General features: G+C 35.7%; 3 protein-coding genes across 3 annotated transcripts; 1 reads left to right on the forward strand and 2 right to left on the reverse strand.

The window, feature by feature from the left end:
* Window positions 1-8,732: 8,732 nt before the first annotated feature.
* LOC132126310 (NADH dehydrogenase [ubiquinone] 1 alpha subcomplex subunit 11-like) lies at window positions 8,733-11,230 on the reverse strand. Its single transcript, XM_059537500.1, has 4 exons — window positions 11,083-11,230; window positions 10,608-10,700; window positions 9,053-9,175; window positions 8,733-8,928 (listed from the first exon to the last, which is right to left on the reverse strand). Exons 1-4 carry the CDS (start codon window positions 11,159-11,161, stop codon window positions 8,816-8,818), a joined length of 408 nt encoding a protein of 135 aa, XP_059393483.1. The 5' UTR covers window positions 11,162-11,230; the 3' UTR covers window positions 8,733-8,815.
* Window positions 11,231-12,323: 1,093 nt separating this feature from the next.
* On the forward strand, window positions 12,324-15,675 carry LOC132126621 (vimentin-type intermediate filament-associated coiled-coil protein-like). The gene is made up of 2 exons (XM_059537994.1): window positions 12,324-12,877; window positions 15,090-15,675. The coding sequence occupies exons 1-2, from the start codon at window positions 12,687-12,689 to the stop codon at window positions 15,442-15,444; spliced, it is 546 nt and encodes a 181-aa protein (XP_059393977.1). The 5' UTR covers window positions 12,324-12,686; the 3' UTR covers window positions 15,445-15,675.
* A 1,723-nt stretch (window positions 15,676-17,398) lies between these two features.
* Window positions 17,399-20,364, reverse strand: LOC132126063 (la-related protein 6-like). The gene is made up of 4 exons (XM_059537073.1): window positions 20,228-20,364; window positions 20,027-20,131; window positions 19,676-19,889; window positions 17,399-18,682 (listed from the first exon to the last, which is right to left on the reverse strand). Exons 2-4 carry the CDS (start codon window positions 20,128-20,130, stop codon window positions 17,573-17,575), a joined length of 1,428 nt encoding a protein of 475 aa, XP_059393056.1. The 5' UTR covers window position 20,131; window positions 20,228-20,364; the 3' UTR covers window positions 17,399-17,572.
* Between the last annotated feature and the right edge of the window lie 2,497 nt (window positions 20,365-22,861).

Below are 22,861 nucleotides of genomic sequence, written 5' to 3' on the forward strand. Positions count from 1 at the left end.
ACTTGACAAGGCACTTGCAGAATGAGCCTACACTCTTTGCGTCTATGACACTAAATAGCTCAAATTGTGTTTGGGTTTCTAGGAAACAAACCTTTGTTCCATTTTTTTTTTTTTAGCAAAAGCCGTTAAAGAGCTGCTGTATCTGGAGGCCTGAGCAGAACTGAAAAATGTAGCATTCCTACACTCTTAATCAGCGCTGTCAGTTTATCATCTGTTATTAAGATGAAGAGACGGACCTCCCTGTCTCTAATGGGAGGTCAGATTGAGCGCTGGCCAGAGGACAGGGAGCAGGTGAGGCTATGAAGAGGGCCGCAGTGGTGTAAACACCCCGGTAAAGCATGAGAGCGACCTCACAGCTGTGCAGGACTCTTAACATCTGCGGTCAGAGAAATTGAACACTGAGTCACAGCCGTGAGTGCGAATGGCCTGCTAATGATATAAGCGTTACCATTAGACTTTAAAAACGTCTGGGAGATGTGTATACAGGAGACAGAAAGCCACTGGACCTGTAATGCAGCCTTCAATCCAGCATTAACTGGAAACTCAACAACAAAAAATGCAGAATCATTCCAGCAGCGTGCCAAGAAAATGTCCATTTACTTATATTTAAAGGGAAAGTTCACCCGCAAATTGTATCATTATTTACTCAGTCTTATGTTGTTCCATATGTTGGTCCTGTATGAGTTTCTTTCTTCTGTTGAACACAATAGAAGTTATTTTAAAGAATGTTGGTAACCGAACAGTTGTTGGACTTCCATGGTATTGTTTTTTCTTCTTCTATGGAATATGGAAGTCAGTGGTATCAGCCACTGTTTGGTTACCGATGATCTTCAACATATCTTCTTTTGTGTTCAACAGGAGAAAGAAACTGACAACTTGAGAGTTAGTTAATGTTTTTTTTTTTGAGTGAAATATCCCTTTAAGACATCTCTTTCCTTAAATATAGTGAGAAAATTCTATATAACAAGGGAAAGAGGGCACGTCATACAATTTCCAGTTAATTAGGCCTCATATTCATTTACTTTACAACCGTGATTCTGCTTATAGTGTCTTTTGTTAGTGGGAGGCTAATTTACTGCCTATTTAAATGTCTCCATTCATGTTCATTTGAGCTCAGTGGTCACATTGTTCGTAGTTTAGTTAAAACAAACATCATCGTAAAATAAAATACATGATAAAATATTATCTGAGGTGCATTTCTGGACGTCATATCATGACGACAAAAAAGCATGTGTTGTAAGAATAAAAAAATCACAGAGAAAGAACATTCAAGCTAAAAAGAATAACTACATACAAGAGATATATGAAGTCATAGTTTAATATATAATTTTAAAACAAGAAAATCACATTGATTGATATAATGTTGCGAGTATCAGAAACACAACACAAAGTCACAATTACAAAAATCATTTGTGCAGTTTCAAAACATACACATTTTGATTTATCAAATTATAATTACGAGACAAATTTGAGATCATGAGATATGAATTTACATTTGTCCTTTTTCTTACTCTGAGGTTACACTTTATTTTGATAGTCCACTTCATATATTCTCGTAACGTAGCTTGAAATGGAGCAGACGAGGATGATAGTGTAGTGAACCCAGGTGCCGGTTATTACAGTGCTGAGAAGACAAAACGTCTAGAAACAAAACATAAACATTAGCATGAATGATGACACTGCACTAATCGATATATGGAACATTAAAGACTGATCTTTGTGAACGATGCATGAATCAAGCCAATAAACTCCTCTTAAGTTAAGTTAAAACAATAGTATTGTGTTGGTTTAAAATGAATACAGGCTTCTGTAAGACTGAACATTTATTTACATTTTGGCATATATAAAGGTTGAAATTAAATACATTTTTCATTTCAAAAATACATTTTATTGAGCTTCAGTGTTTACAGTGTATATTTAACATATAGATAGATGGATGGAATACTGTTTCAGTCTTTTTACTTCAAAATATCATGTTTAATTCATTGTTGCTTGCCATTTCTTTATAATTGTTTTGCAAAGCAATTTCTAAGTGAAAACTGTTTCAAAGTAAATCTTAAGCCACTTTTACTTTCCAGTCTATTTTTTTGCCATGCTGTACACAAACTTATCCAAAAGAAATAAGTGGAACGAGATATACCACTTATCATACAAAACCATGAGAACTTTCTCAGAATATGCTGATTATATCTAAAGATGTTCTCTAGCTATTCTTCTTCAGCAGACTTGAGTCGTCTTCAGAGATAAAGTCAGATTTATAGCGGTATTGTGTTGCACAAAGGTTTAAACAGTCTGTGTTAGTCCTATTGTGAACAGCATGAAACAGATGTTTTTGGTATCATGGAATGGCTTTGTCACATGAGAATATGATGACAGATTTATAATTATCTTAAGGCAAGCCGTTTCTATTAAGGCATCTCTTCAGACCGAATGAATCTTTAAACCCATTTTTGGACACCAATGTAGCGATGATAAAGAATCCTTCAAATCGAACATCTGTTCTGCTTTAGGAACATTTTGTACCTTATTCCCGCTCCCGTTAATTGACAAATATTCAGAGATTTATACTTTGTTTCTCAGTTCATGGTAATGTTTACATACACAGAAAAGATCCTCTTGGCATTTTCAAAGTAAGCACAAGTTCACGCTGCCAAGCAGCCAAAAGAGAATCCAATTATATTCGACTGGCCTAGAAAACCACCCTACAGACTGAATATCTGAATATCGCTTTGCTCCCATAAATGAATTTGCAGAAAGGTTAACAGACAGCGATATAAGGAGTTCACTTTCAGGACTCAATATCTACAATTTTTTCAATATCTACAAGAATCCTTTACAAAGCCATAATATCACCCGTGGGGACTTATGCCTCATCGTTTTCTGCAGACGTTGCATCCCAGATGTTTGTATGCGCAGATATGTGTGTTCAGAAGGGTGGGGATTGTGAGTGGTCAAATTTGAGAAGTTTGGTTTCAGTGTATTGGATTCTCTCTACTCAGCACTCAGTAAATTATTCAGCTGTGGGACTGGCTTGGTTTAGATTTTTATTAGCTAAAGACCAACATCATATATTTCTCACTTGGAGTTTATCTCACACTAAACAAACTCATCTTTTACGCTGAGATGTGGATGATTTTGGCTCTTCGGATAAGCAGTGCAATTAAAAGCAAAAATAAATCAATGGTAGTGCAACATTAAAACCCAAAACTAAGTAAAACAGGAGAACGCAGGCTGATAAATCCACAAATGCCGCAAGTATGCTAATGTTTACTACAGTTTAACCACTCGCAGCACGAATGGCTGAAATTCCATCAAGCAGAATCACTGGGTTTCTAACTAAGCTTGTATTAAAATGATCATTAATTTAGTTTTTTTTTTTGTGCTTTCTTATCTTAGCTTACTCACCTATTGAGTCAATAAAAACACCATTATTAAATCCTCAAAGTAAACATAAACATATATGGGTCAATGGCAAAGCATTGTTCACAATTAAGAAGATAAATAAATTCATATTAACACTTATTATTTTTAAGTTTTACTTTCGGCAAAATGTATCAAGTTATGTGAGTTTATGCTTAAGACAAAATATCTGTCAAAGAGGCAAAATAAAGTATATTTTTTCTTTAAATTTAAGTAATTAAAAAAAAATACTTAATGTCTTAAGTCAGTTTGCATCTCAAGTAAATGTATCTTGATTTAAGAATGCAACGGATGAAAAACAAAACCAAAAAGGAAGAAAAAAAATATTAAAATACGTTTAAAAATATGCATTTACATAAAATTCTTAAACGTATTATAATATAAGATACGAAAAATATTTAATAAAATAAGTTTCAAAATATATATTTATATACATTAACCTAAACATTTTTAGAACATATTTTGCAAAACAAAAAAAAAATCTTATTTTATATTTTAAAATGTATCTAAAATACAATTGATATTTTATATTCAGACCAGTTTATACAGTTTGAAAATGCAATAAGGTAATTGACATTTATATTGATAAATTATACAGAATCCAAAAAGAAAAAAAATGAAAAAATTCTGAAAATATTTGCTTTTGACAGCATTTTTATTTTTTCATATTATTAATCAACCCCCAGTGAATTAGATGTAAATATTGTTCATGGACAGCATCTGCAACTACAAAAAAAATTTTTTTTAATTTGCTAAAATAAGTTTCCATCAAACATATTTTCTGTTTCCTACCCATATTTTTGGACATTTTTGTATATTTTTGAAGAATATTTAACAAACACAGTGTAAGTACAAAAGTCTTAGTGTAAAGTTATTCCAAATGAAAATGATTAGTTCATGGTTTCATTAAATGTACACTCTGGACGTCATTTCATTGGGCATCTAGTTCATAATGTCCATTAGGTTAACTAGATAGAAGACGTCAATAACGCTGTCCATCACACACCAGCTCTGAACCATCAGCAACAGACATAAATCTTCATTGTTTATCAACACACTTTTCATTACAGTCACATACTGGACTTAAAGCACCCAGCTGCCAGTCTAACTAAGCATGTGCTGTCCAACAGGCCCTTGAGTGACTTATCAAAATGCCAGCCCTAATGGAGAGAGGCTTTTAACAGGCTCTGATATCAGAAACATTTCTGAAAGATCGCCTCCATTAAAGCTGCGGTCTGAGGTTTATGAAGAATACAGCTCCATGATGCCACTCTCTTTATCACAGTAGTCTGTTATAGTCAGAATTGGACCCTTGACATGGAAGAATGATGCCCCTGACGCACGAGCCCTGGGTCGATGTGCTTCCGCTGAGACTGAAGCCGTTTGTACGGTTAAATGCTGAGCGAGCTGCTTGCTCAAATCTGTTAATGCAGTGGCTGCTGTATGAACACACCAGGATATGGATACACTCTTTAGTAGTTGTTTTTTCTTTCTTTGGCCAAACCAAGTATTATGATTTGAGATTCAGCACTTCAGAAGAAGATGAACCGGAATTTCTACTTATGCTTTCGATCGGAAGGAAATCGAGCCAGCGAGCGAATCAATAAAAGCAGAGTGGAGGAAGAAAGTTTTCCTGCAAACTCATTAGAAAGAGAGAGCAGAAGAAACTGCAGGACTGATGCTTCATATTATAGTCTGCACCATGAGGAGCAATCTATATTGCATAAATAATGATTTTTGGAAGGTCTTCCATATCCCCAAATTATGGTTAGACCAAAACTTAAGATGTAAGTTAAATGCTAAATGCTTTACACGTTTTAACACACTTCCCAGATTTTCTGCTTTCTCAAGATTTGCTGGAAATAATGAGTTTAATTGTGATTGTAATTTTATTGTATTAACATTATTTTATTGACAGCTGTTTTTGACAAAGTTTTCTAAAGTTTATATGTTTAAATTTATTTATTTATTACTTGTATTCCTTTATTTATTTTTTTATCTAGAATTCACGGGGTCAAACTATTATGCGCACCAAAATAAAAGTTTTTGTTTACATAATATATGAGTGTGTCCTGTTTACATATTTATTATGTATTTATAAATACACACACATGTATGTATATATTTCAGAAAAAAATATATACATTAAATATATTTATTAATTATATAAATTATCTGAATATAATTATAGACATGTAAATACATGTAAATATAATGAAAATATATACCTTTTGGCTGTGTTTTGATGTATACTTATATATACTAATAAATATACACAGAACACACACAAATATATTATGCCTACAGATTTTTTTTTATTTTGGATGCGATTAATTATTTGACAGCCCTAATATATGTATATATACACTTTAAAAAATATATATATTTTTAGCTTTTTATTTCAATATTTCTGTCCATTAAAATACGTTCACATTGTAAATCATTCTGAATCAATATAAATCTGGTTTATAAATAGGTTATTCCATCCACATTTGCATGTGAAAACAGTGAAGCTCTGTTTACAACATATGTTAAGCATTTGTTTTGGTCAGAAAAAATGTCGACAGCACATTTTTCATCATTTACATTACAGTTTGTAAAATATAGTGTTGAAACAATATTTAGTGTCATTTAATCCCCAGTGCAAACAAATAAACAATTATAAAATAATACAAATTAAAGTACATAAAAATAAATAAATTAGAAAAATTTAAATTTACAATAGTTTTTTTAAGATTTGAGTTACATCTTTATTGGTTTTGGAACAATATGAATGTCAACTCTTTTATTAATTTTCAAACATTTTTTAAAATTACCGATGTATGATTTATGTTGTATGAATGGTTTTTAGAAAAAACTAAGCATGAAGGTCCATCCCTAAAATAACTCTCAGCAGGCCATAAGCAGATTGATGAGATTGTAGGTACATAAATACTCACCTCTGACTTGCCAAAAAGTGAAATAGTTACCAGCTGCCATGAGTGTGTTGAAAAGGAGCAGTTTATGGAAAGAACATTATATTTGGGGGTTCTTGACATCAAAAAGTAACTACACTATCTAGCTTCGAAAAGGATCCTGGGAGAAAGTATTTTACCATGAAACATTACACACTTCACTTTTAAAATCCTGATTGGTCTTTGACACTTCAGTGGTTTGAACTCTGTACGAGGAGCTGCCAGTGTTACTGGAACTGTAATTTGCTCAATAAAAAATTGGCACTCAATAATTTGCAGCTCATTAGTACAGTCACATGATGTCACCATGAGCCAAATTTCATATAACAACCATAATTAGTCCCATGAGCGGAAGCTGGTTTGACAGGCCTCGCAACATTTTTTTTCGTTTTTTTCTTTATTTTCTGCTCTGATTAATTTAATTCATGCTTTCATTTATCTCATTTAAGGTTATGAAATTAGTAATGGCCCCCTAAATTAAAAGTTTGTGTTAAGCATTTGCAAGGGGCCATTATACACACACACACACACACACACACAGTGTGTGTGTTAAAGTTAACATTTCTCATTTCCGTTTAGTTTTAAATATACTCGTATAACTACAGCTAAAACTGAAATTGCAATTAATATATAGTTAATTACTACTATTGTATAGTTATAATTAATTATAATTATTAATATAATTTAAAATATATAGACGTTTAAAAAAAAAATCACAAAATCACAAAAGTTTCAGGGAAAATTACAGTGAAAACAAGAAATATAAAAACTAAAACTATCAGAATGCTAACAAAATTCATAATGGTGTCTCAAATGAGAATACAATAAAATTAAAAAAAAAAAAATAACGCTCTCTTTCTGTATAAATACATACATATTTAAGTCTGTACAGGTTTGCTGATCTTTACAGAAAAAGTTGTTTTGCCGTTTTCTGTGTCATGATTAAATTATTAGCAGATTGAAGGTCCAGATGAGGACACGTTTGCTAATTGCACCGTTTGACTTTTAGCCTCATGGATACAACTGACACTTTCTTGTGTTGTTGTTGTCAACAGGGAAAAGGCCAAAGCAAACAAATCAGTCTCCAAGATTCTTGTGTTTTCCCTGCTTGTTCCAACTGTTGAAACCAAATAAACTGCAAACAGCTGTTTCTCACATCTCATTAATTATTTAAAGGCCTCCCAAAAACCTCTGTGCTGATCACCTGTAAATACAGTCCAGTGAACTCACCGGGTCTCTAATAAAAATCAAACACCTTGGAAAAGTCTTCATTGTGGTGATAATAGAGCTGTGCACACATATAGGAGGAGATTCTCATATACTTATAGATAGCTCTATACTTCATGCCAGACAAGACCACCCCAGAAACCAGTGATTACAAATACTTCCTGAACAGAACAAATGGAAACCGCTAACACAATTCTATTCGAGGCCCAGACCCCTAATATGAACTGCTCATAGAAAGTTAACATGGGGCCTTTATATTAAGTCTTACAAGAATATATTTATTTTTTAATGGTTTCAAAATATTAATGTATTTATTCATATGAAATGGTGAATGAATTATGTAATTATGCGAGTTGTGTAAATTATATTAGATATAATCCACCGATAAGGAACAATGGTTTAATAGCTCCTCCTTGTGGACACAACAAGAACTCGTACATGTACTCCAGGCTACATTATGAATATATTTTGATACTAAAGACAAAGTCAACATGCAGACTTGTGAGTCATAAACAAGTGAGGTCCAAGGACTTTTAAGAAACAACAGAAGTCCATTTCATGAAGGCCAATGAATAAAAGGTTAAAAATATTTAATATCATTTTAGAAATGTTATTAATTAGCTTACAGCATGGTATTTTGTTGACCTCCAGTTCTGGAATTCATACTGTAGGGATGGTCATTTAATGAAACTCAAATGTAAATATTTTAATATTTTGAGATCTCCCGCTGTAGAAATCATGGTCCGGGGGCACATAGACCGGACCAAAAGGGCATCAGCGATTAAAGAGGCAGGGGCTCAAGATATTATTATTGTATCTGATTGTATTAGTCTATAATAGAATGATTATAAAAAGAGCAAATGGGAGAAGCAGATGAACACAAAACAGAATAACAACTAAATTTAAAGAGGATAAACTACCATTCAGCTGAACGGTGCACATAGGTTTTTAACACTTTGGCTAACTTATGTTCTTACACCACACATGTACCAAATGTGCATCCTTGAAAGTGCAAAGTTTTCTAGCATATTTACTTTAACTTCTCTGGTATAAATCAATGGTATGACTGATTTCTGATGCGGCCAAAACTACAACAACAGTACAGACTTCAGAAAACTCAAACACAGAGAGTACACCCAGAGATTTTTAAATGTAATACATTTATTCCAGCAATATACAATATAAACACATCAAGCACTAGGGGACATATCAGGTCACAGTTTTGGGGGTCCTGTTAGTCTCCAGCCTTCCTTTTTTCCAATCTTGGTGAACATAGCCAAAGTTCCCAAACCAAAACACGCTGTGGTACCTGTGATAGCACTGTGTGCTAAAAAAAAAAAAACACATTTAAAAAAAAAAACACATCAGCAAGCTTCTTTAAACTCTCCTTTAACAACAACAAGACACCAGTGACCTTGAATAATTATGAAAAATGTGAATATTGTACTTACTTCGTGCCCCGAGGAAAATACCTGAAGCACATCCACCGATGAAAAAGTTGGTTGGGTCGTCAGGTGCTTCTCTGGCCTGTGCGCTCAGACAAGTGGCCATTCCAAAGATGGCGCCCATGGCGGCTAAAAGGGTTGCAAACAGGAAGTAAATTATTGAAGCAAGTGTGTGTTGCCATCTGATACAACGAATTTAAACTAAATATGTATCTACTGTTCTGACACAAGGCCAACACAAGCAACTGTAAAGATAGTATTTTAACTTTGATGAAGTGCCGACAGAGCATAAAATGATGGAAAATGAATCACAAAGACAAAGGCTGCCTCCAAAATGACACACCTCCCGAGTCCCTACTAGATAATAAGCAAAAAAAACATTCAGTAAAAATACTAGCATGTCCAAATTCACAGAAATCAACAAAATGGTAGATAAAAAGTCCCCAGAATTCTGAGGTCACGAGAGGATTTGTGGATGACATTGATCTGACACAACTGACACGGGTAAATCACATGACAATGACAACAAGCCAAATGTAGTTACATTCATTGTACATACATTATAGAATGTACATTCTAATGGTAATTAAGAAGTTATTCAAAAGCAGTAGCTATTCAGAGCAGGGCTCGACATTAAGCTTTGACGTGAGCTCGTCCTTCAAACAACTAAATCAATCATTCACTTGTCAGAGTAAAAAACATTACTTGTCCGGGGTTTTGTTGGTTGTTTAATTAATTTTTTTTGGCATAATTGTAATTTGTATTTTTTGTAAAATTTTGTAATTTTTATCAGGTATTACTTTAATCAGCATATTTTTTATATTTGCCTTAAATTGATTGCGGTTACACTTTTTAACTTTATGAAGGACAATATTTTCTGATTAAATGTACATGTCTCCATTTACGTCAAATTCTTACATGTGATCAATACATTAAGTCAGAATAATAAGACACTATGGTTGTCACTATTCAAATGAAATCAGTATCAACAAACTCCATCTGTCCAAATGCATGAATAATGTTATTAGATTAATGTTTTACTTTTTTGGCATACAAATATGAAATGTTACTTTTAAATACTTTTAAATGATACAGGTCAGTTAGAATTTGTTGAAGCATCGAAAATACATTTTGGTCCAAAAATTACGAATTTATTCAGCATTGTCTCCTCTTCCGGGTCTGTTGTGAGTGCTTTCACGATGCTGCTGACCGGTGCACCCAATAACAAAGAAAACACATCAGCAGCGTCATACGGCAACAGCTTCAACAAATTCTAACTGACCCTCTGATGTCACATGGACTACCTTGCAGATGTTTTTACCTTTCTGGATATGGACAGTATACTGCACATACATTTTCAATGGAGGCACAGTGTGTGTGTGTGTGTGTGTGTGTGTGTGTGTGTGTGCGTATATATATATATATATATATATATATATATATATATATAGAGAGAGAGAGAGAGAGAGAGAGAGAGAGAGAGAGAGAGAGAGAGAGAGAGAGAGAGAGAGTCTGCGTTTACATTCCTACCATGAACGGGACACAGTTTATTGGTTCTTACCCATGGTGACAGTGCCAGATGTTGCTCTGGTCAAAGCCTCAACAGCTGTTTCAGGTGGAAATGCCACAATGTGGTAAGCAGAACCTACCAGCCCTGCAGAAGAACAACAGAAGTAGTAGTAAAGCACATGAAGCTTTCTTTAATAAACCATCATCGGCATCATTATGAGAGTCACAGAAACAACACAAGTAAGTGAGGTATTAAACAAATCCACGACAGGAAAGTGATAGCAGCCCTGGATGTCATTTTGCAATCACAAAACAATACACGCTGATGCCACTTTACAGTTATATAAACCAATTAACCAACGGAATTAAGCCGAAAATATGAATTTAGCACTAGTTATTCACTATTTCACTAGCTAGTGTGCATGCTAGCAGCTTAGCCTTTAGAGTACATAAACAATGCACATGTTAGAAACCACGCTTAAATGATCCGTTAGAAACCCTAGAATCCAGAAACAAAGCAGACTGACCGATGGCAGTGGCTATTTTGGTGGTGATCCATGTTTTGGCAACGCAGTCTTTGCCCTCTTCCAGATCCCAGTAGCCCATTTCTGCATCAAGGACACGACGGAAATATCGCGAGAGTTCTTCTTTTTGGGTTTATTGTGGCTGGCGCACAAAAGTGTGCAATACTGCCACCAACTGCTATGGAGTGTGAAACATTTCGTTCTCCCTCTAAAAAAGTATATCCTCTCACTTAATTTAGTTTCTCTAAGACAGTGCAGTGATAGGCCATAAAATGTATCTTTTGAGCTAAAGCTTCTTCTTGATCTCATTCTTCTAATGATGTTGTGGATTTAGTCGCATTGTGACCATCCTCCTAATCCGATTGTATACAAACCAAGGTTATTAAAGGAAACTATAATTAAACCATAAAAAGTTACTTGAAATAATATATATATATATTATATGTTTTTATATTATAGTCATATTATATGACTATATGTTGGCCTACTGAAATGTCTAAATAAAATTAATAAAAATAGACATTTTGAAATGACAAAACTAATAAAAATGACAAAAAACACAATAGAAATAATAAAACTTCAATTAAAATCAACATGAATGCAGAAACTATAAAAATAAATTCCAGCCGTAACATTTAAAAAAACTATATTAGTTAGTTTAGTGATTCTATAATAACTGTGATCTTTATTTTAGTGATTTAATGTTATGCATAACTACAGGTATTAGCTAAGCACAAACAAGTTCAGATTGATGGATTTATTTAACGATTCAGCTGTAACATATGAAAAAGAGAAAAAATAAAGAAAAGGATTCTTCTTAAAGGTACACTACGAAAAAAAGATAAAAGAACCTAAAATAAACACTAGAGCCTACATAAATATAGCCTAGATTTTGTATCTTGACATATTGTGACTTAACATTTAATATTTAAAGTTGAAGTAAATAACTGTGAACCTGAATTTCCATGAATTAGGTGACTGTATGTAATTTATGTAAACTAGTGTTTGAAAAACTGAATTTTATAATTTAGATATTATTTTTAATTACTGATACAATCTAATTTTACAAAATGTAGGCTAAATGAAACGGGTATATTTTAAATTATTACTTTATTATTATAAAAACTAGTTATCAGCACATTAATATTATTATAAGTAATAATAAACAGGGCCCCCAAATCTAAAGCTATATACCCAATTTGTTTGAAGCCTCGCAAGTGCATTTTGTAATCACTGCTGTCTCTCTCGGTTTCATTGACTCTGATTGGCCAGCGGCTCCAAATATCATTTCCGGGTCAGGAGCTACAGGTTGCTACGAAGTTGGTGCAGATGACACGTCAGCTGACTGGAAAACAACACAAACTACAACACCTGCTCGAATAGGATAATGTCACAAACCTCCGAGCTGCATGTAAACGCGCCCTGACGACTGTCGCTGCATTACAGAGTCGCGCGCCACTGCTGTAGCATCACGCACGCGGAGATCGAGAGAGAGTTCAGCATCATTCAGTCCAGACCCGCGGAAGATGATCAGCCCAGCGGAGCGGCGTTACCGTGGGTGAGAGAGAGCTTACCGGGCCGGTGCTTTCGTCTTCCACATCCCGAGCATGTCGTCCCCGTCGCCGGTGCAGATAAGAGAGGCGAACGCGCACCTGGCGGCGCTTTACAGACGCGTCACGGACCTGGAGCAGAGGCTCGAGGACGCGGAGAAAACCGTGCGCGAGCAGGCGGAGAGCCTCATCCGCAAAGACGAGCAACTGAGAGCTACCACGCAAGAAATCACGGAGGCCAAGGACAAGTAGGAGAAAGAATATATCTACTTCCTTAAAGGGGAAGTTCATCCAAAAATCCAAATTCTGTCATTAATTGCTCACCGTTTTTAAACCTATAAGGCCTTTGTTCATCTTGGGAACACAAATTAAGATATTTTTTGATGAAATCCGAGAGCTCACTGACCCTTCTTGGACCGCAACATAACTACCATGTTTAAGGTCAAGAAGCGTAGTAAGGACATTAAATAGTCATTAAATAGACAAGGTTAAATAGTCCATGTGACATCAGGGGTTTTGCAAAGCAACGAGAATACTTTTTGTGCACAAAAATAACGACTTTTAAAAAATAACTCTTTCCGCAACATGCCCCCATAGTTCAATTCAAGTTTATTTGTATAGCGCTTTTTACGATACAATTTATTGCAAAGCAACTTTACAGGAAATTAAGTTTCTACAATTTTAGTAGTAGCTTAGTGAACAGAGCATCACGATGCATACGCTTGCTTCTGCATCATGTAAACAATGCATGCACATGGCGCTGCTGCTTACTTAACACGCTCATGCATGCGTTGTTTACTTGATGGAGTAGCAAGCGCATCCGTCCACAATGGAGACTGGATGAGGAGGATAAGAGTTGTTGAATAAAGTTATTTTTGTTTTCTTTATGCACTAAAAGTATTCAAGTAGCTTTGTAAAATTACGATTGAATCTCTGATGACTCTTGGATTATATTAAAGATTTCTTTTCAACATTTCCGGACCTGGGAATATTACAGTTGTGTGTTGCTGTCTATGAAGGGTCAGAGTGCTCTGGGATTTCATCAAAAAAATCTTAATTTGTGTTCCAAAGATGAACGAAGAGTGGGTAATTAATGATAGAATTAAAATTTTTGTTTAAACTAACCCTTTAACACAATCGTATGGTGCTTAACATGCATAATATTGCATTAATTGACGTCAAAACCATGTATACGCTAAATCAGAAAGCTCAATTAAGCTACTGTAAGCAATTTCTGCATTCAAACTATCTCTGAATTAAAACACAACAGATATTATTGGATACGATGGTCTAAGAAAACGCAGATGGAAGGCAGACAGGTTACTGTTTCCAAACATGTTTCCTCAATCACTCTGCTGTTCAGTGTGTCCAAACAGCTAATAAAAGCATCACAATAATCCACAAGTAATCCACACCACTCTAGTCCACCAATTAACTACTTGTGAAGTGAAAAGCTGTGTGTTTGTAAGAAACTAATCCATAATTAAATGTTTTTAACTTTAAACTTTCGCTTCAGGCTTAAATATGAGGCTGTGATAATGCTTCCTCTAGTGGAAAAAGTCAGTCCCTGTTGTTCTCTCACATCAAAACCAACAAATATATTTGTTCAGAACTATTTTTGATTGTAAAAGTTGCTTGACCTGTGCATATTTCTCTCCTGATTCAGATGAGATTTTAACCGGAGGATACGTTATTATGGATTGTGCTTTCAACAGCAGCTGTTCAGAGTTAAAAGCATCTTATTGATGGATTTGTTCATGTATTTATCAGCCGTTTGGACTTTCAACAATAAGATCTGTGGTTAGAATTATTCAATATAGTCATGCCTCAAACATGAATTTTAAAAAGGCATTGTTTTTATGAATTTTAATTTTTTTTGACAGCCATATCAAACAACAATTATAGTCCTTATATAGCAACTGTTTTCCAAAAGACATCAGCCTCAAATTAATTTTAGATGTTATAGATAATTTTGCACAGCAAAACATGAAAATGTCTTCAAGTAATAAGCAGAGACTTCAAAGGGGCAGTTACACCAAAAAAATACATTTTTGCCATGTTTACTCTCCCTCAAGTTATTCCAAATCTGCATGAATTTCTTTTTCCATACTATGAACGTCAATGGGGACCAAGAACTGTTTGGTTACCCACATTCTTTTAAACATCTTCTTTTGTGTTCAACAGCTCAAAGAAACTGATACAGTTTTGGAACAACTTGAGGGTGAGTAACTAAAGACAGAATTTTCATTTTAAACAAATCAACGACTGCTACTCTAAAAAAAAAAAAAAAAAGAAAAAAGCTAAAAAATTAGCTGAGGGTGAATTAGCTGTCCAGATTGGCCTACAAATTGATGTTATTACTGAACAGCTCTATTCCGATTGGTGCAACTAATGGTGCAATGGTGAATTAACCACAGCTTTAATTAAAAAAGGTACTTTTTATCTTTATTTTTCATGTAGAGAGATTTTCTTCCTCCATGAGAAGCTCTGTCAATCGGATGAATCCATCCATAAACTCAACCAAACGATTAAGGAAAAAGATTCTTTAATCGGACAGTTACAACACCGATGTCAGCTGTTGGACAACATTTGCAAAAGCCGTCCATTTTTGGACAGCATGCTGGCCCAGATGGCCGAGGCCGAGAGGATGGGGCCTGTCAGTGACTTGGGGAAGCCCACGACCAAAAGCCCTCTCAAGGACGGAGAACCCACCTGCAGCCCCAGCCGCCTCTCTAACCACAAAGACTTCTCTCTCAGCGAGGACGACTCTGACGATCAGGAATTAGATGGGGTTGTGTTTGGGACCACAGTATGAGTCTCAGTTCAACTGCTCCTTATCTCAGGTTTAGCAGCCTGTGTGTTTTATGGTTACAATTGATTCAGTGTCTGGTATACCATCTATCGTATCATAAAACAGGTTACTGGAGTGTGAATGGGAGGCTAGTGTAAAGAGTGAAAGCCTAGTCAGGTCTGGCTAAATCTGTGCGCAAATTGGTGCAAGCATGCTAGCATGCTACATATCTTTTAGATTTGTCCCTCAGATTACTGAATTAAACTTTTTTATATATATATTTAGGTTTAGTTTAAAATAACTAATTAATTTCTTTTTTTCTTCCCTTTTTAACTTTTAAATTTGCATATGCTTTATCTCTCTGTTTATACCTTATGGATGTATTGCGTTACATGAATGTTTGAGAAGAACATCTTTAAGATTTTCGTTGAAATGAACTGTTACATGCAGTCCACCTGCAGTTTACTGTGACATTGCATGCTTACTGGTTTGTCGGAGCCTCTCAGTGAGCAATTTGATGCAAAACGATTTTTTTTTTTTTTTTTACAATTATGATGTTTATAAATATTATGTTAATTGATACAATTTGAAATGTTAAATGTACATTTGTATACAATAGAACGTTCCTGAAAAACAGTTTTTCCTCCCCTGTAGTTAAAAAATTTGTGCTGGAAACTCACAAGTATCGAAAATCCATAATGGGAGTAATATACAAAAGGAGTGCCAGGCTGCTGTAGAAAACATACGCTGTAACTTAAGATGCATGTATATAATTGTGATCTATGCAGTGAAGTTCTCTGAGAGCCTCCCTTAATGAAACAGTTCTTAAAATAGAGCTTCTCCAGATAAAACGAGCAAATCCAAGTGAGCTAAATGCATTTACAGGCTCATGGTTAAGAAATCATAAAGAGTTTAAAAACACTTGTTTGTGTTGAATATCCCCTATAGCTGTTACCTGGGTTGAATTAATCATGTTACATATTTACATGTAAACATAAAACAGCTGACCTATTTGCTGTTATTTCGGTTCTAATGTGATGCCAATACATATAGATATGGTATAGGCCTTTCTCCAAATTCATTTTATCGTTCATTTCATTCGGCCTAGCAAAATCAAGTCTATGCAAGCCTGTCATGTTTTGCTAGATGGAGCCATAATGTTGTGCGTGAGTGTACTGATGATGGGGCATTATTCATGTACAGCGTGTCATGTGTCCTGTTTAGATGTGATGGTTACACAATATTTTCATGTTTGTTTTAAGAGTTACATGTGGTTTTGAACTGCAGCATGTTACATATCGGGGCATGCCATATTAATCTTGCTAGTGCCCTGTACAGAAGTGAACATTTTCCCGTACAGATGAAGCAGTGCCTCAAAGACTGATGGTTACTTGTTCAATGGATTTATTTATTCTGAGAAAAAAAAAAGTCAAATAAACTATTTTGTTATTCTTCAGTGCTTAATGTGTACTTTTTCCTGATGCTTTGTGCGACTTGTGAGAGTAAATTCACTGCGAAAGCCAAGGTTTGCTCTATGAATGCAATAAACATTTTTAAAAACCACTTAAAATGAGGTAACTTTATTCACCCAATGATCATTAAAAGGAATTCTAACGATGTAAAAACATTTAATTACTACAGCAGACCATGAATAACTCCTAAAGCCTGATTATTTCAGTCTTACAGACTTAATCTGTCTTAATCAGATGGAACATTAAATGGTAATATTTCAATGTGATTTCCATCATTCTGACAGATGCTTTAAAAACATCCCAGTAAACACTGCTAAAAGGGATTAGAAAAGTACATTTGTAGCTCAACTTTATGATTTTAATTGGTTTCGGTGTCTTTGAAAGGTCCTTCCCTAAACCAGAGGTGTCACCTAGAATCTAAAAACGCAGTAGGCTTGCTACAAAAAAGGTGGATATGCAGAACATAATTCAAATCCTTATATTAAATAATATTGCATTCATTAAAATTGGAGTACAAATTAATCTTTATTTCAATATTTAATCAGACACTTTTTTTTTTTTTCATTATTTCCATTTTCACCAATAGGACAAATAATCATGTTGCATTAAAAGTGCTTCCATTGCATTGCACTCATACAGACTCCGTGGAGAGAAAACCTTATGATGCATGTTTAATGGAGTCAGTGTGGTAGCAGCACCTTCCCTCTACCAATGCAGTTATGAAACCCTTTGGTCCCATCAGGGCCGACAGGCTGGCGAACAACCAGGACACTTAAAGACCTCATTATCTGATTGGGTGACACCGAGTCGCCCATCTCAGGCTGAATGACCTGGGCGGCATGTTTACGTCTCTGGACCCAAGGGCTGCTAGTGTAGCCCAGGTCGTCTGGGGAGAGCTCACCCGAGCCCTTGTACCTGCTGGAGGAGGATGCACCAGCTACAGTGGGCGAGCTGCTCAAAGGATGTGTGGCCAGAGGAGAGGTCACATGACTGCAAGGAAAAAGCTTACGAGGCAGAAGAGGGCTTCCTACAGGACTGCCAAGGGGATTCCTGTAAGGGTCAGAGCGGAAAGTCGAGATCCGTGGGATGGCGAGGGGGCTGCCATAGAGGGCCTGAGGACGGGAGACTCTGCGGTTGGGCCGAGGCGAAGCCGGGGCAAAATCAGACTCTGAAGAGCTGCAAACAGCCGAATCCTCCAGAGAATAAAGGAAGTGCCTGGACTTTCTGTTTGGCCTTTTTAAACTCTCATTGTCAATACCTTCTTCAGACTCTTCCTCCGCTAGACCTTGGCTCCATCCTGGTTTACGTGTTCCACGGCTTCCCAGCAGGACCGCGCAAACGCCCCTTCCTCCCTGCTGCTGCTCTTCCGCCTTCAGTGCTTCGTAGGCCTTTCGTGCGCCTTCCAGATACTCATACTCCACCACAGCACACACTTTGTGCCCCAGTTCCAGGTGTCTCTTAGTATAGCACTTCAACTCCGTAGGGATCTCTTTTCCAGGCCGCAGAATGCGGAGAGATGAGATGGTGCCGTAGGGAGAAAACACCCGCATTGCGGCTTCCATGATGCCTGGCTGCTCCACACCCGGTGACCCGGTTCCCTCGTCTTTGACTGGGCCTACACCATCTAGGAAGTTCCAAGCCAGAAGTAGCTTGCTTGTGGGGATGCACAGGAGCCAGTCAGGTACCGGAGTCCTTCGTCGCACCTTGGTTCCCATCTCATTCACTTCCAGCTGCGGAGATGCTCTTGCAGCCGCCAGTGTGGTGTGCCAGTCACGCGTGAGATCTTTAATCTATGAAAACAAGAATCAAAGCACAGATACAAATATTTTAAATGTTAACTATAAGAAATGGTTAACTGGTAAATGTCTAGTTCCTTTACTATATACCATCAAAAACTTTAATTATACTGTAAAATACTGTTAAGAACAAAACTTACAGTTTGTGACAGAATTCCCTGTGTAACACTCTACATTCCAGGGTTTTTCATTTTCATAATCGTTTCTGATAGCTTTTTCTTATCAATTATGTAAATTAGTGTTTCAGGTTTCATCTTCTGTTGTTAAATTAACATTTATTGTATTATGTGTGTTGCGTTACCTCGTGTCTTGTATTTCTATGACACTGTGCACCTTCTTTATAGTATCTACCGTCCTCAACCTTTGAAAAAGCTACTTGAAATGAGTCATGTGAATTTCTCTTTACCAACTATTTTTAGGTGGTTGTCAGCCAATTATATAAGGTACAAAACAGATTTAGTAATTTAGAGGGTTGGTCTTTAAATATTACATCAGTTTTTATTATTATCCTCCTGGGACCATGAGTCCTCGGTTGATGACATTATATTTTAGTAAATCTCTCTTATTAACCATCTTAAGGCCATTTTACACATATACTGCATAAAGGAAAATGGTATAGCAAATAATTATCTTTCATAACATATTTGAGAATCATCTTTAATCAAAGTTTGGTATAAAAAAAAAGTCTTGAAACAAATGTATTGGTGTAATATTTCTTTTTTTTTTTTTGAATAAAATAATTTTTTCAAAATTACAATTTTTTTCTTATGCTCTAAACAATGTAAAGACATGAAAAAATACAAAATTCACAAATCTTTTTTTTTTCTTCTGGGTCTCAGGAGTTTTTTTTTTTAAAACTAGATTTTAAATTTAACCTGTAAAACATTAAATGTAAAATTCCGACAACCATTTTTTTTTAGGTTTTACAGTTTGTTCCGTGATGACACTTCTAATCAGATTGAGATGTTGTTGGTTATTTGATCTCACCTTCTTGAAAGATGTCAGCAGCTTCAAACTAACATAGCCCATCTTGTTTCTTTGGACATGTTTTAGCAGAAAAGCATCATCTTCCAGATTCTCGTTAGAAAGGTAGTACTCCAGCTGGGCAGCAATCTTTTGGATCACATTATCATTTGGATGAATCCAGAGATCACCCTCACATAATTCTTCTTCAAAAACATCAGTCAACTCAGTTGAACTCCTGAAATTATAAAAAACAAATATCTGGAATTAGTGGGATTCCCAGATTGGATTTTACATTAAAATTAATAAACTCTTAAACTTATTTTGACATTTCATTTATTTTCAGAAAAATTATAAACTTATCCATTAACCTACCCATCCAAACTGTCATTTAGCCCATCATCAGTGAATGAGAAGGGCCCCTTTGACTGCTGAATGTCTTCACAATGGAAGATGTCAGTAAAACCAGGGGAGGACATGCTGACAAATTATTTTGATGAAATTATTAACACTGACACAACTAAACATCGAAAATATGTGCTAATTAGTTGTTAAACGGTGTTGTAAACAGCCTACCTGACGGCTTTTACTACATGTTTCGCCGTAAACCGCCACACATCACCTGAAAACAGGTGATCCTTTTCAGAATACTGATTTATACGTCCTTACGTCACCGTTAAAAACGAGGGATACTGGGCGACGTCATGCTTGCTCTGAAACAAACTAGGGTAAATTATAAATTCATAAGAAAAAAAGACATTTTCGATTTTATAAAAAAACTACAATCTTGATCATTAAAAAAAGATAATTTGATATTAAATAGTACGCTGAGTATGCACATGTACACTGAATGCAAAGTGACGTTGGGAAGCATAAATCAATGTAGGTAAAAGGTTGTATTTTTGTCATAACCACCCAAAATTTTGACCCCAGCCATATTAGCCAATTACACGTTACCAGATGCACGTGCTCTTTCATCGTCTTGATCCAAGTGAATTTTTTGAATGCAACTTCCAAAATACAAAAAAAAAATCGCCGCATTATGACCAATCACACACAATTCTGTTGAGCTTATGAATGCAATGGCCAATCAGAGGAGTTCAGGTGAGTCATCGCTGAAACACCACGCTCTCTGACGAATTATCTTATCAGGAACAATAATGTGTAGATGTAAGAGATTAATTTCAGTGTAAGAAGCTTCAGTGGTTATATTGAAAGTTTTTGAGAGTTATTGAACTGTGGCTAGACTGAAATCAATGATAATGTTCACTGATAATGTAAATGTTATTTGCTCCCATTCTGTACAATGAAAGTGTTTTCATTTTTATAAAAATAGTTTATGACATGACACATATTTAAATAAATACACGGGTTTTATGCGTAGTTATTACACAAACATTATGCTACTTTGCATGCATTTGAGAATGAGATATTTCATGATTAACACGTTTGGCAAAACTTCGAATAAAAAAGTAGTCTTTAAAAAGAAGTGCATGATGCCCCTGCACGTAGCCTCTTTTCCCACGACGTTAATAAACATTTAATGGGCATGTTAATTACTTTGTGATCCATGGACTTTTGGAGACCCTGTAGACTTTATGCAAACCTACCTTTGACCCGACTTGTTGTGTGTGTACTGTGAGGGATGAGGTGCCAAGATTAAGTGCAAAGTGTATTCCAAATGAATAGGTACCACAGGGGATCCGTGAGACGGTAGTGAGCCGACCCCCCTACTAGGCTTCCTGTATATTAGGACTGTTACCATTCCTCGTGTTAAGGACAAGTTTTTCCTCACGTATGTACCATTCTTCAGAGAGCACGAAGGTGTTCTGAAGTCCTGCTAATTATCTAACACTGTTAGCGGCCAATAAACACACTCAGGGTAATGTGTGCTCAAGCATATTATAATGACAGTAACTGTTGCCTTTGTAGAATTGAGCGACTCGGTGTGACCGGAATTAGAGATATTGCTGATAAATACTAATAGCCTAACACCACACAGAACCATTTAAGTGATTTTTACAACCACAGGTTAGCAAGCAACCAGTGCACTTTACATAAAACAAGATGCAAACAATTAATGCACATTAAAATGCAAAATAACCGTTTTTTTGTACTTTTAAATCACCGTAGGGAACAGAAAAGATCCCCTAAGCCATTTACCCTGCAACTGTATGGATAAGCCATTTTACAATTAAATTATGAAGACATATCATCACCAACAGGTGGCAGTCGTTGATAGAAGATGGCTCTGCTGGTGTAGGCTACTAAATGCTTGAAATGCTTTGGTTGAATTCGGTTGAATTTCATAATATTACACTTAATCAATTTTAAGATTTGACAGCAGGTGGCGCAATGGAACAGTGAACTGGTTCAATTCAGTTTGAGATTATTGATTTGAGTTATTGATTATTTGATTGATTTTAAAAGTAAATTTAGATTTATTTGAAATGCATATATTCACTTGAAATTTAAGCCATGTCTAAAATGTGTTGCTGCACTGACATAAAAACAAAGTGTTATGTTGTTTTACGTTACCATATTAGGCTATGACAGAAATTACTCTGAAGACATTTCTACCGAGGAAAGTAAATCGATGAAACAATTAAATTCCATTCAGACGTTGACCCATGTTTATGCAGACGGGTTTCGTAACTAAAGCACAACATGGTCCCATGACAACATCAACAGCTCTGATCCTGTACCGTCTATAATTAGCCGGCGGAACAGGAACAGCCTGGGCGATGAAAGTTCCAGGTAACAAGGAGACAGAAACTCTACTGCCTTCTAGAGCCTCTGCAGCAAAATAGTGACTTCTCCACGGATAGATGCAATCAAATTAAATGCATCATTTTCGACACTAACTATGCACGCTATTGCATCGGGACGAGAATTGAGAGTCAAGAGACACCACGAATGCAATGGAGTTTCGTACAACCGGCTTGTGCAATTTCAGGATGTGCCCAAATCAGAAACATGATACAATCACTATTCCTTTTCCATATGTGCTATACTTGCGATTCAAACCCGAATGTAAATGAAAACTGCGTAAAAATATGGCTTTATTAGGTTTTGTACATGATGCAAAGGTCTCAGACAAAACTGCAACATGCACATCGAAAGCACCAGGGAAACTCCATCATTTCCATAAGGAAATTCCATCGAACTCGGTACAAACAAATTGAAAGCTACTGGGTGCATGTTGTAGCC

The sequence above is a fragment of the Carassius carassius genome, chromosome 44, assembly GCF_963082965.1.
Source record: "Carassius carassius chromosome 44, fCarCar2.1, whole genome shotgun sequence".
Lineage (NCBI taxonomy): Eukaryota > Metazoa > Chordata > Actinopteri > Cypriniformes > Cyprinidae > Carassius > Carassius carassius.

Excerpts from the sequence above, each read along its gene's own strand:
- LOC132126063 (XM_059537073.1), bottom strand. The coding sequence starts at position 20,130 with ATGTCCTCCCCTGGTTTTACTGACATCTTCCATTGTGAAGACATTCAG. Across the intron at positions 19,890-20,026 it reads CTAAATGACAGTTTGGATGG|GAGTTCAACTGAGTTGACTG; the intron begins GTAGGTTAATGG and ends TTATAATTTCAG. Across the intron at positions 18,683-19,675 it reads TGCTGACATCTTTCAAGAAG|ATTAAAGATCTCACGCGTGA; the intron begins GTGAGATCAAAT and ends TTGTTTTCATAG.
- LOC132126621 (XM_059537994.1), top strand. The coding sequence starts at position 12,687 with ATGTCGTCCCCGTCGCCGGTGCAGATAAGAGAGGCGAACGCGCACCTG. Across the intron at positions 12,878-15,089 it reads ATCACGGAGGCCAAGGACAA|AGAGATTTTCTTCCTCCATG; the intron begins GTAGGAGAAAGA and ends TTTTTCATGTAG.
- LOC132126310 (XM_059537500.1), bottom strand. The coding sequence starts at position 11,161 with ATGGGCTACTGGGATCTGGAAGAGGGCAAAGACTGCGTTGCCAAAACA. Across the intron at positions 10,701-11,082 it reads CAAAATAGCCACTGCCATCG|GGCTGGTAGGTTCTGCTTAC; the intron begins GTCAGTCTGCTT and ends GTTCTTCTGCAG. Across the intron at positions 9,176-10,607 it reads ATCTGGCACTGTCACCATGG|CCGCCATGGGCGCCATCTTT; the intron begins GTAAGAACCAAT and ends CAACCCTTTTAG.